Raw genomic sequence first — 13164 nt, forward strand, 5'->3', positions numbered from 1 at the left:
AATGTATCACTTATCATCAAGGAGTAAATCAACATCAATGAGACTTTACCTCACATACGACAGACTGGGCATTAACAAAATATAAAAGATAACAAATATTGGTGAGGATGCAGAGAAAAGGGAACCCTGGTCCACTATTTGTGGGAATGTAAATTCATATGGAAAGCAGTAATGAGGGGTCCTCAAAAAATTTAAAATATAATTATCATATGATCCAGCAACCCTATTCCAGGTATATATCCAAGGGATATGAAATCAGTATCTCTAGATAATCTACACTGCCATGCTCATTATAGTATTCACAATAGCCAAGATACGGAATCAATCTAAGTGTCCATGGACAGATGAATGGATAGAAAATGGAATATTACTTGGCATTTAAAAAGCAAATCCTTTCATTTGCTACAACATGGATGAACCTGGAGAACATATGATAAGTGAAATAAGCCAGGCACAGAAAGACAAAAATACTACATGGTTTGATCCCACTTATAGGTGGAATCTAAAAGAATTCATAGAATAGTGGTTGCCAGGGACTAGGAGAGGGGGTAAATGGAGATATGTTGGTCAAAGGGTACAAAGTTTCATCTATGCAGGATAAATAAGTTATGGAGAGCTAAAGTATAGCATGACTACAGTTAAAATACTGTGAAAAAAGTGAAAGTGTTAGTCGCTCAATTGTGTCCTACTCTTTGCAACCCCATAGACTATAAACCACCAGACTCCTCTGTCCATGGAATTCTTCAGGCAAGAGTACTGGAGTGGGTAGCCATTCCCTTCTCCAGTGGATCTTCCCAACCCAGGGATCAAATCTAGGTCTCCAGCATTGCAGGCAGACTCAACCATCTGAGCCACCAGGGAAGAACTCAGTACTGTACTATATACTTAAAATTTGCTAAGAGGGTAGATGTCAAGTATTTTTAAGTGTTGTACATTCACACACACAAAAAAAAATGGTAGCTATGTGAGGCAACAGATGTGTTAATTTGCTTGACTGTAGTAATCATTTCAGAATGAATGCATATATCAAAACTTTATGTTTTACATCAAAATTACATAATTTTTCTCAATTATACCTCAGTAAAACTGGAAGGAAAATCCAAAGGTCAACTTTCGATGCTCATTACTATGTTCTGAGTAATAGTTATTATAATCAAAATAATACTTAAGTCAAAAGAAATAATGAATCATATCTTTTCTCCCCAAAGTTCCCTACCACTCCGTTTGGCAATAGGATAAGTAAAATAGGCAGATTTTAATCACATGAAAATACACATTAGCTTTACAAAGCAACTTTGTCAGCTCTACAGGTTTTTTCCTCCTTGACATCAACTTTTTTCTTCCTGCAACAATAAAATACTCTTAATATTTTCAATATCTGACATGCATTTGTTCATTTTTTTTCCTTTGCTTACTTAATTTTAGCCTGAAGCAAGGGGAAAAAATCAGGTAATTATCATGTTTCTATTTATAAATGTTTCCTTTTATCCCTATTATTCCATGATATGGTTTCCATTTTATGGTATATTGCCACTGATTACAAAGAAAGTAATGGAAAAGATATGGAGTTCAAATAAGGTGTTTAATTGCTTCATAATGCTGAATAATACACCTACACTTCAAAACCAAACAGTATATGTTTTTAAGTACAGTATAATCTCAAGAACTTTTCTGCCATAAATTATTCTTACTCCTTTATATATAAGACATCCTTTCAGAAAACAAGTGTCTGATAAAACAGAAATGAATAGCTCCTTTAGGAATTTCCCCATCAACAAGCATGGAAAAAATTTCTGTCACACAACTCTCCAATCCACAGACCTGAAATTGCTGATACACTTTAACTAACAGAACATTTCTTTACAAAAAATTCTCTGAAAATTTGCTAAGAGGGTAGATGTCAAGTCTTCACTGAATGACAGCAATAAAGCTAATAGTAAAGGTATTTGCTAGTGACTTATACTTCTGATACTATAAAAAGAACATTTCTACACAATGCTTTTCACTGAAATATGTAAAAGTTGTCCATAGGGCTTTGATTTGAATTACCTCTAGCTTATAGTCCATAAAAACTAAACAGTCACAATTTTCAGGCTGTATTTTCTGGTACATTTTCTAAGAACACTTGTGAGCCAGCAAAAGAAGTATTGATTCTATTCACTAGGTTTATAAAGGGAATGTATTGCTTTAGGTTATTTTTTGTGTTCCTAAAATGTTATATATATTTCAGGTTTTTAAAAACTGAATAACAAGTAAGCCTAAATCTGCTATAATTTATAACAGTGGAAATATTATCTTAGTATAAGATGACATGTTATTGTCTTTCTGAATCTAATTATCCTCTCAGTCTTTGGGGATGTATAAAGTACACAGGTGAGTGAGAAAGAAAAGACTAAGCTGCCATGAACCTTCGGGGATATTCTAAATGGAAGTATTTCCTACTTACACCTAGGAATATGGTTAAGAACATAAATCAGAGTTAAGAGCTAAGAACTTTCTAGAGAATTATAGTAGTAAAAAATATATATATTTTAGTAATGGTAGCCCAATACTAAAACTGTGTGAGAATACAATGAAACTTAATATCACTTCTAGTTACCATTTTAGCTTTTGAATTTTATAAACACAAACTGACAATTCTATTACTGCTCATTTGATATAAAGACAAAATTATATATCTTGCATCACCTCAACCTGTATTTTACTTATTAAAGTAAATATCCAAAGCAGTTATGCCTTTCTTAGGCAGAAAACTTGCAATATATTAGTCAATGAAACACAACACTTAAACACTTAAAATATAATTATCATATGATCCAGCAACCCTATTCCAGGTATATATCCAAGGGATATGAAATCAGTATCTCTAGATAATCTACACTGCCATGCTCATTATAGTATTCACAAAAGCCAAGATACAGAATCAATCTAAGTGTCCATGGACAGATGAATGGATAAAGAAAATGGAATATTATTTGGCATTTAAAAAGCAAATCCTTTCATTTGCTACAACATGGATGAACCTGGAGAACATATGGAAATAAATATGTAGAATAAAACCAACATGTAGAATAAAACCAACTTAATAATTTTTTAATAAGTAAAAAAATTCACAGCATGCAAAAACTTACCAGTCCTCAAGTTTTCATTACCCTGTCTCATATTTAGTATATGTGATGGATCTGGCAACAATGATCATCAGTAGCCTAGGACAGTATAATATTACTGCTATAAATCAGAAGTAACAGGATGATTTAACAAAACTCTCATTTTCACTTTTCTAGAACCTACCTCCAGATCTACTATCTAATTTCTTTCTATGTAAACTGCAACACTAGATTAGATAATGGCACTCAAAAATGTATTGCATCCATTAAACTACCTGATTGGCTGCAAAAGCTGGAGCAGGTTGTTTAGGGGTCTTCCAAACAAACTGCCTTTGATATTCAGAATTCCTCAAGACATTATGTGAAGGAACAACTGTCAATCCAGCTTTCTTCCGCAGAAGTCTATCTAACTGTTGGGGGAGGGAAAAAAAACAGAACATTCAAAGTTATTAAAAATTTCTATTCAAACTTATTTTTTAACTGTAATTTAAAATAAACATACATATATACAATTCAATATAAAAATATAATATAAACATACAGTATAAAAATCTGCACTCCTAACAAAATAAGTGTATAGTATAGTACTGTTAACCATATGCACATTGTTATAGAGCAAACTTCCAATCAGTAATGTTCCTTTTAAATTGTGACTCTTTAAAATTCCTTTCTTAATACTGTCAAGGAATTATGCATCCCAGAAAAAGGAAACATTTCTCAGTTTATTCCTACCAATTATTCATAAATGGATCTACTAGTAAGAAATAACAGCTCATCACCTCATCCACACCTTGCTTTTGGGACACCTCTTCCCCTGCCCATCAGACTTACATGTTACCTCCCTTGATTCCCTTGTGTCCCCTGGTTTTCCAACACTTCTAAATGCGTCTCTGCAGTTCCAGTCAGTGGTAGACATGAAATGGGGAGGAAGCAGTAGAGTGGAGAAAACCGTGGAAGGCAGTGAGGTGTCTGCACAGGGCCCCACAGCCTCTGCTTATGTGCTTGCAGGGGCCTTCCACAGGCCAGCTGTGACATAAGAGAGCAAACTGCAAGATCTTTTGAGATCCAGCCAGACCCCTCCTTTCTTTTGCATTTTGCCACCTGAGGCTGTTTTTTTATCTCTGGTATACAATAAGAAATTGAACAGGGCCTAGGTATAAGTCAGCTCACCATCCCTGCCAGAAGTAATAACCTACTCCCCTTCTCTGTCTCAACTTGATCTCTCCCTTAGGACTCAGATGCTGATATATGATAAATGAAATCCAGAGGCAGACTGTCTTCCCAATGAAGGGATATCTGAAAATAATCAGTACAAAATGGCAACTGTCAAGAATAGAACTAATTCATAATAACTAAAGTCAACTATCACCTTATAGTCTATTCTACAGACTTTGAACAAGAAAACAGCAGAAAAAAATTAAGCAACAAAATGTAATATTACTGAAATGATAAAATTTATAGAAAATTCTATGCTTCTGAAAAGAAATACAGTGAATACACATACCCTATCATCTACATTTTCTGAAAGAGGCTTGGTAGGATGTTTCAGCTCCACATTTTCATTAGCTGGTACGTGGTTTGCTTTTACATCTTCCTTATTTTCTACAATATCTGAATTCCCCTCAGTTCTAGAGTCTGCAGAGTGAGATCTGGTTCTCTTGGGACCCCTGGAGGCTTCTACTGGAAGAAGTCTTTCTTGGTTAGCATCTTCTGTTTGTTCTGCCTCCTGTGATTCTGGTGTTCTGGGAGCCCCAGTTTCTGGTGATAGGACCACATCATTCTCTGAGGTAGCTCCATTCCACTCAAGAGATTTTGAAATCTGTGGGTCATGATGAGGGACTCTTCTTTTCGAAATAAAACTTGGCTCTCTTGTGATTCCTACAAAATATAATATGCAAAATTAGCAGAAACCAAAGCATAAAGCCACAAAGACAACTTTGAATCACATGTATGAGAGAAGAAATGGAATTTAAAATTCACTTGAGATACACAATATCCTTCCAGTTACAGAATTTAAAAAAAGTACAGTTTTTCAATGTAAAATCTCTAATTTTGCTTTAAAGAAATAGTAAAAGTTTGACCATTAATTTAAATTGGGGTCATGATGTTCAAGTTATCCTAACACAAGTCACTAGAATTGCAACGTGATGGAACTGGCAAGCCAGGCGGAATGTATTGCCTCCGTTTCTAATTACTTTCCTGTGCTACTTAGCAGAACAATGGGCCCTGGTACTGTCAAAATTTGGAACTTTTCACAAAGCTTCTCTTATGCAGTGCAGACTAAGATGAGAAGGGATGAGATGTCATTATGCTAGATCTTGGCTCTATATCTGCCTTGAGTTCTTCCTGAGAGGTTAAAGAGAATGAACCCTTTGAACCAGAGCTAAGATACTATTTCTCTATATTTCTCTCTGGAAAGCAAATGCCCAAAAAACTTAACCTTCTTCCCAGGTAAGAGGAGCTCTGCAGAATGACAGCCACTGAGATACTGCCCTAGTTTGGAGCTATTCTTTAAATAGAAAGAAGACAGTGTAGGATGGAGAAGAAAGATTAAGACTAGAAGAGAAGGGAAGGTGGACAGACAATCTGGCATTAGCTAAAATCAGAGCTCTTTAGCATCTACCATGGATATTTTGGCCATTGGACACAAAGTCTCCACTTGTGCGTGTCTCCCCTAGACCACAGTCTTCACACTGGATGCATATATGTCTGGAGGCATATAAAGACATCCAGATGAGGGGTGAAGAAACGGCAGCTTAAAGGAATCATTTTCCAGATCCTCACTTCCATATGTGCCACTTCCTGACAGTGATCTGCCTAAGGGCTTCATCTGCCATCTGTAGTTTCCCTTCTCACCGCTTCTTTCATAATCACCCTTTGCCCACTTTACAAAAGAAACACAAGCCTCTCAACCACCCTATGGAATCAAAAAAAAAAAAAAATCTGTCATAGGTGGGGAGGACAAACAAAGGAACAATTCAAGAAAGCACAACTCCTGATGCGGAATATTTAACAGCAAAGCAAATAAGGCAGAAATAACAAAAGGAACAGTACCTTATTTTATCTAGCTCCAAGCCTTTTCCATCTACCTATCTTAAACTAAAATTCAAGTGTAAGATTCATTATGTGAAATGCATATATGCATATTAATGCACTTATATGAACCAAAAAATAAAGTTAAGACTTTCTTCTCATGGAAAATAATTCTAATTTTATTTGATTAATTTTCCAATGAGGACTGACTTTACCAATTAAATGATGAACACTTACTGTAAACTGAGCTAAACTAGCAGCTCCAAAGTTAACATAATACATATAAAACATGTATGATATTTGTGTATGCACAATAAGCCAGAAATATATCCTTTGATTGTACTGTTCATTACACTTTTATTAAAAAAATTAAATATCAACTTTAAAATGTGAAGAGAGATAGATTTTCTAAATTCTTTTAGCAGTTATGAAACCAAAAATACTTAAAGACCACTGCCCTAGGCGTCCCTCTTTAACAGAGCAGGGCTAGTGGAAGAAGAGCAAAATGAAAAGGGAAGCTTCTCAAGTGGTCCACCCTTGTCTCTCAGCACACACTAGGAGGAAAAAGACACAGAGAATGTCTAGCCAGTTTCAGGTAACACTGCTGCTGTTCCTTTCTAGCTTTCCACCTTCTTTTTGAACAACCTGGAGTTCCCACTCTGCCCCTCCCCCTAGACATTCCTTTCTCATTAAGGTATCATACTTCAAAGGGGCTCTGTTCCCATAGTCTCATTTCATCATCACCCTTTCAAATGTAGCTGATCTAAGCTAAAGTGTTATATGGTTAACCAATTCGCCAGTGTCATAATATCCCTTAAGGCCCTCAATGGGCTTAGCTTAGCTACATTTGAGAGATTTATGTTGGGATACTTAATCTAATAGAGCCTCAAATTTGTGGAATTCTGGTCATCTGGAGAGGATTATGAGCACCACCCTGCCTAAGATGCAGGGACACTCGGGCTTTGAGGCCAGGCTCTGGGCAAAGGAGCCTGACAATTCAGAGGAATATTAGAAGAACCACCCACTCTAGTCCACTCTTCCCTTTGTTCTCCAAACCTAATCCTGGAAATATGCTCTTCTTACTAGTTTCCAGACTTGGCACCCCACTCTTTAAGTCTTTTCCTGGCTTCAAACATCTAAGATTGGAGGAAATTATATCCTACACATCTGTACTCTCACAGGGGTCACAGGAGGAGCACCTAGCACTATCTGTGTATAAGCACCTCGCCCTTAACAGGAACATCTCATTCATCACTCCCAACAATCCTGTGCAAGGGGCTTCCCAAGTCCCGCTTGGTGAAACAGGCCCAATTTGTCCAAAGTCACACAGCAAATGTGGATTCAAACCCAGGTTTATGCATTCATTTAAAAAAAGAGAGAGTTTTAATAAGCTTTAGAATGTGCCAAGGCCCTACGTTAGGTACTGGGCAAGAACACAGTGGTGAAGACAGAGCTCTGTTCTCAGAGATCTTATATTCTAGTAAGGGAGAATTAAGTAAGCAGGTTGAATCAAGTCAGTCTGTCTCTCTCTGCTTCTATCACACTCTGGGAAACCACAGATTTTTAATCATTTTGCCCAAGGTTTATTCAAGTTATAATGACAACTAATTGTTCAACTCACCTAATTGATCTGATCTAAGTCCAGCCCATGGGTGTCTTCTCCCCACTGAGGAATTACAGGACTCTGACAAATACGACTTTTTCCACAGAAAATTTCTCTGGTATTCACTCAACCCCTGTAATGCAAAGTACAATTTAAGTACAATGTAATTAATGAAAGTTGTTTTAAAGTATATATAAGTAAAAATCATGTCTGAACCTCTAAAAAGAGTGGAAATACTTAAGACTAATTAAACACAGAAGAGCTCCTTAATAATAGCTCCTAATATCTACCCAACCCTGCGCTAAGCAGTTCAGTGTTATAACCTTAATCCTCACAACCACTTGAGGCAGATGCTACTAGGAATGGCTACCCTTTTGCGGGATGTTGGAATCAAAAGCTTGAGCTTTGGTCTGAAAATGGGTGGCAATTTAAATCCTCATCACTATAATTATCCTAACTAATGAAGTTCTCACCGAGTACACAATATTATATTGCAATAGTATGCGTAGTTCCTTGTGAAGTTTTGTAAAGTCAACCAAGAAAAGACAAATTCCCTCCCATTCTGAATACAAACCCTCAAGATAAAAGAAGACTGCGGGCCTTGTGGAGCACTGTGGTCAACTGTTACGCTGCATACTTGATCATGGCAGCTACCAATCAGAAACTATCCACAAACCTTAAAGAAATGCATGATTATGAATAATGTGTTTCTTATACTCTGTCTTTAATCTTGTCAGGGTCCCATTTCTCAAGCCTTTAAAAGACATAAAACGCTCTGAAGCTTTAAAGGGAACGGGTGTTAGTTAAATGCTAAGCTATGATGTGGTCCACAGGTGCCCCAATCTGAAGCCCCCACAGTTCTCATTATAAAGTGCCCTCTATGTACACGCCTCTGAGCACCTCCCCCGTTCCCGCCCCAAATAAATCCATCTCAAACCATCTAACTCTTCCACTCGATAACTCAGAACTGAGTGTGAGCGGAGAGGGGCTAGGTAAGAGGAGATGAGCATCCTCCGGGATAGTGACAGGCAGCCTCGGGAGCTGACAGGTTCTATGGGGCCGAGGGGCGCGGCCCAGAAAGCCAGTGAGGCTCCGGCACGCCGCACCCGCGCCGCCCTAATTCCCCCCATCAGGCTTCGGGCCCGGGGACCCCGTCCTCACCTTGAAGCGCACCGGCATGTCGGCCTGAGCTGGAGCCCCCGCCACCCCGACAGTTAACCGGACAAAAAGCTTCGAGGGGGCGGGGCGACAACAGTAGGTTCCCAGGCAAAAGCTTCGGCCCAGCGTCCTCGACTACGCGCCGGCGCATTCCGCGATTCCCTCCTTGAGCCCTGTCGCTCTGCCTTTCCCCGCCCATTCTGAAGACTAAGAACCAATTGAGACTCCAAAAACCCCATGCCGTCATTAAGATTCGACCAATTAGTGTCGGAAAGGAAAACGCCCGCCTCCCGAGCCAAATCCCGCGGGCTGGTAGAAGTGGCGGGCGGAAGGCCGGCCAATGAGGCTCCCGGACCCGGAGTGGGCGGGGCCCCGCGGGAGCTTCGTCCTGAGGAGATCTTGATGGCGTCTAGTTTGTGGGCCACTCTGCAACAATGGTCTAACTGCTGGGATTCGTTGAGTCACCGACCTCGCTGGGCCCCGATTCTTGACGTCATAAACAGCACAGTGTGTTTTTAATTCCAACGTGTATGACAGAACCGAATGTTTCTTTTTATGAGGTGAAAATATTCAGGTCTGTTCTTTGGAATATCAATTCCTGCCATGGACAGCCATGCTACGCTGTTTACTATCACATCAAAACGAAGAGGCCAGAAAATAAATATAGTTTAGGCAGGCCAAAGCCCATTTTTTTAATTGCATCTTGAAAGGCAAACTGCTGACTTTCGGTGATGTTCTTGCCTCTCACAACCCCTTCCCCTAGAAGATGTACATATAGCTCCTAGATTAGCACACGTTCATTAATGATGGTTGGGAGTCTCCACTCTCAGAGCCTCGGCTTTGTTTCTCCTCTCATCCTTTTAAAAAAATTTCGTTTGATTTTTATCATCATCAATAAATATTTCTTGAGATTCTACCTTTGAGAGAATGCCACGCTGACCCTAACAACAGAAAAGAACTAAATTGTCCTGATAGTTCTCTAATATGCTTGGGGAGAGTGAACATATATTTAGTCAGTAATAGTACGATGTATCATGTGCTGAATTGCCAAATAAGTGGTATTAACAACATAGAAATTGGAGGAAGGAGTCATCACTGAAAATGATGGATAGAAAAAAGTTCAGGAATAAAGATTCAGACTCAGCCTTGAAATTAGAAGAACTAAAATAAGTAAAGAAAATGGAACAGTTAAGGGGTAGATGTCTGAATGGAATGCTGCCAGGCTTCTTCCAGGAACAACAAATGCAGTTTCATTTTACTTTGCTTTCTTGTTAACTGAAGAAAAGGATACCCTCTTGTAAACTTTCAAATATTAATATTAATCCTTGATGCCCTCCTTTAAGCATTTTCTGTAGAGGCTTGTCTTCTGAATCCTAATTGATGTCTCTATTCTTCATCATCTGAGATGCCTAAAAATTCATTTGAAGGAGCCACCTGATATCTGAAACAAAGGGAATATTAAATTAGTCCCTGTACAGCCATGCATCCAAGGGGCCCTTGATAAATGTTAATTGGTGATGACAGCATCTCTGTCGTGTAAATTAAAAATGGCACAAACAAGATGCAATGAAACATAAAATCCTCTGCAGGAAGGCAGACCGGATCTTATAGGATAGGAAAGATACAGCTCTGATTGTACATAAAGCTTTGTTACTACTTAATGCTAAGGTGAAATCAGTATGTATGTAGAATGTAGCCTATCTGCCAAACAAAGACAATGATAACTAATCTGGCTCTGCTGAGCAGAAAACAACAAGAAAACCAAACAGCAGATGGTAAAAAAAAAATTACTTCCTCACAACCTGAGTTTGCTGAAATGTGTTATTAAGGACCCAGGGAAGAAGAATGTTTTACTTTGTTATTTTTAAGAAAATCCTGCTTCAGTTTGAGGTTTCCCTGGTTGTTCAGCTGGTAAAGAATCCACATGCAATGCAGGAGACTCTGGTTTGATTCCTGGGTCAGAAAGATCCCCTGGAGAAGGGAAGAGTCGCTAAGGGACTAAGCACAGCACACACAGCACAGCTGCTTCAGTTTATGAGCCAAAGATACAGACATGAAAAAAAAGGACAACCTTAGTAAATGAGAGTTTTGTAGCCAGTTTTATCAGCTTTTAACACATCACTGCTGCAGGCAGCAGACCCAGTACCCTACAAAGTTCCACCCATATATTCTGGGGAGTCCCTAGGAAGTGTCCCACATGTGCTTACAGCTACCACATGTAATTTGCCCAGCAGCACTGTCACTTCTTACAATGATCACACATCTCTAGGTGTCACTCTACCTGTTGACTCTAACATTTACTGGGGACCGAGTCACTACTGGGCACAGACAGCACGGAGTCTCCTTGGCCTGCTTAGCCCTGCTGGCAATCTGTGGCAACACTTTTTGTGTGACCCCTCTTATTGAAGGAATACCAAAGTGTCTTACAGAGTTCTTCCACTTATGTTTTAGCCTTCCTCCTCTCCAAAGGGCTCAAAATGAAGTCCATAATTCAAATCTAGGCCAGAAAGAAATTATTTTAACTAATGGGTAGCATTCTGTAAGAAAAGGGTGTCACAACTGGCTCCCTCTTCCTTTCTTGATTTCTCTGTTTCTCATGCAGATAGATTCTCTTTTTGCCTATGAGCAACTAAACCAATACAACCTCTAAAAAGGCAACTTGGTGATGCTTTTCACCCAGCAATTCCACTTTTATAAATTATCTTACAGATATACTTACCCATCAACCCACTCGAGTACTCTTGCCTGGATAATCCCAGGGACAGGGGAGCCTGATGGCCTGCCATCTCTGGGGTCGCACAGAGTCGGACACGACTGAGGCGACTTAGCAGCAGTAGCAGCATACTTACCCACATGTGAAAAACCAATTCATTTAATGTTGTTTACTGCATTGTTTATAGTAACAAAAGTTGGAAGCAACTTATATGTCCATCTGCAGGGTACTAGTTACATACATTATGGGTCCTCCAGGGCCAGGGCAGGAACAGGTTATGCAACAAGTCTGCACAGCAGTGCAGGCTGCTCTGTTCCTTCTGGCTTTCTGACTCAGCAGATGTCAAGTACATATTATGTATATCTGTCAGGGTCTGGTAGGGAAAACAGAAACTACCAGGAGCATTTCAACAGAGAAAACAATATAAGCTATGGGTTTTTGGAAAACTTAAAAAAGCTAAAAAGAGAATGAGAGCATGGTAATTCCAGGAAGTGCCTCACATCCTGAAGCTGGAAGAACAGAGGGAAAATGTTGAGGTTACTGGAGCACAGGCTTCCCTGGTGGCTCAGACAGTAAAGAATCTGCCTGGAATGTGGGAGACATGGGTTGGATCCCTGGGTCAGGAAGATCCCCCTGGAGAAGGGAATGGTAACCCACTACAGAATTCTTGCCTGGAGAATCCCATAGACAGAGGAGTCTGATGAGCTACAGTCCATGGGGTCGTAGAGATTCAGACACAACTGAACGACTTACACACACACACACACACACACATTGGGGCACAGCTCCAGGTTGGCTGGAGAAATTTCATGAGAGTTGGTCAGACTGCTGAAAAAGAGTCATTGCCTAGCTGGTGCTGGTGCCTCTGAGGGGACAAAATGGGGCTGCCAGTAAAAAAGAAGGAAGGAAACATGGAGACTGTACCAACTGCCACCACAGAGGTAAAGGTCATTGTTAAGGAGCCGCAGAGAGGAAAAGCTAGCAAAAGAGAATTTTCCTATCTCTCTAGTGTCCTCTCTTAGCAGACCTAACAAGGAACTAGCAGAATCCAAAGGGTCTATAGGTTCCAAAGGGTGAGACTAGAATTGAGACAACAGTTATTGACTTACACACCCCCATATAACTCTTAAAAAGAAATAAGCATTGTTTTGAGCTGACTTGGAATGATCCTCCCTCATCCCCTCACCAAAACAGGCAAGTTGTAGAAGAGCGTGTGTGGTATACCTGTTAACTGGGATAAAAGAAGGACAAAAAAAGAAAGAAAGATGGTATCATTCATAAACACTTTTCTTCACAAATCTAACTCCATAGTAGCAGCTATGAAGATGAATGTTTTATTCATAGTTTTCAATATGCGGAAATTTTATGGTATTGATAGCTATCATTAGGGCTACCCTTCTACTTAAAATGACTCCTTCCATTGAGCCTTTCTAGAGTCACTTTGATTTATATCTATCCCAATAGGGCTTTTGATTCTTTTGGAGACAAAAATATATCAAAATCGCTTAAAGCAATTATTTGTACTTGAAGTGTAAATATGCTACTTATTC

The 13164-nt window shown here is 39.2% G+C and overlaps 1 protein-coding gene across 2 annotated transcripts in view; it reads right to left on the minus strand.

Moving 5' to 3' along the window:
• Window positions 1-9051, minus strand: part of MDM1 (Mdm1 nuclear protein) — a 29144-nt gene extending 20093 nt beyond the window's left edge. For both annotated transcript variants that reach the window (XM_040233405.1, XM_040233404.1), the window contains exons 1-4: window positions 8905-9051; window positions 7762-7876; window positions 4612-4985; window positions 3383-3517 (exon numbers count right to left, since the gene is read on the minus strand). In XM_040233405.1, coding sequence (XP_040089339.1) covers window positions 3383-3517; window positions 4612-4985; window positions 7762-7876; window positions 8905-8922 — 642 coding nt within the window. In that variant the 5' untranslated portion in view covers window positions 8923-9051. The remainder of the gene's footprint in view (window positions 1-3382; window positions 3518-4611; window positions 4986-7761; window positions 7877-8904) is intronic.
• Window positions 9052-13164: the final 4113 nt, after the last annotated feature.

Source organism: Oryx dammah, unplaced genomic scaffold (assembly GCF_014754425.2).
Source record: "Oryx dammah isolate SB20612 unplaced genomic scaffold, SCBI_Odam_1.1 HiC_scaffold_29, whole genome shotgun sequence".
Lineage (NCBI taxonomy): Eukaryota > Metazoa > Chordata > Mammalia > Artiodactyla > Bovidae > Oryx > Oryx dammah.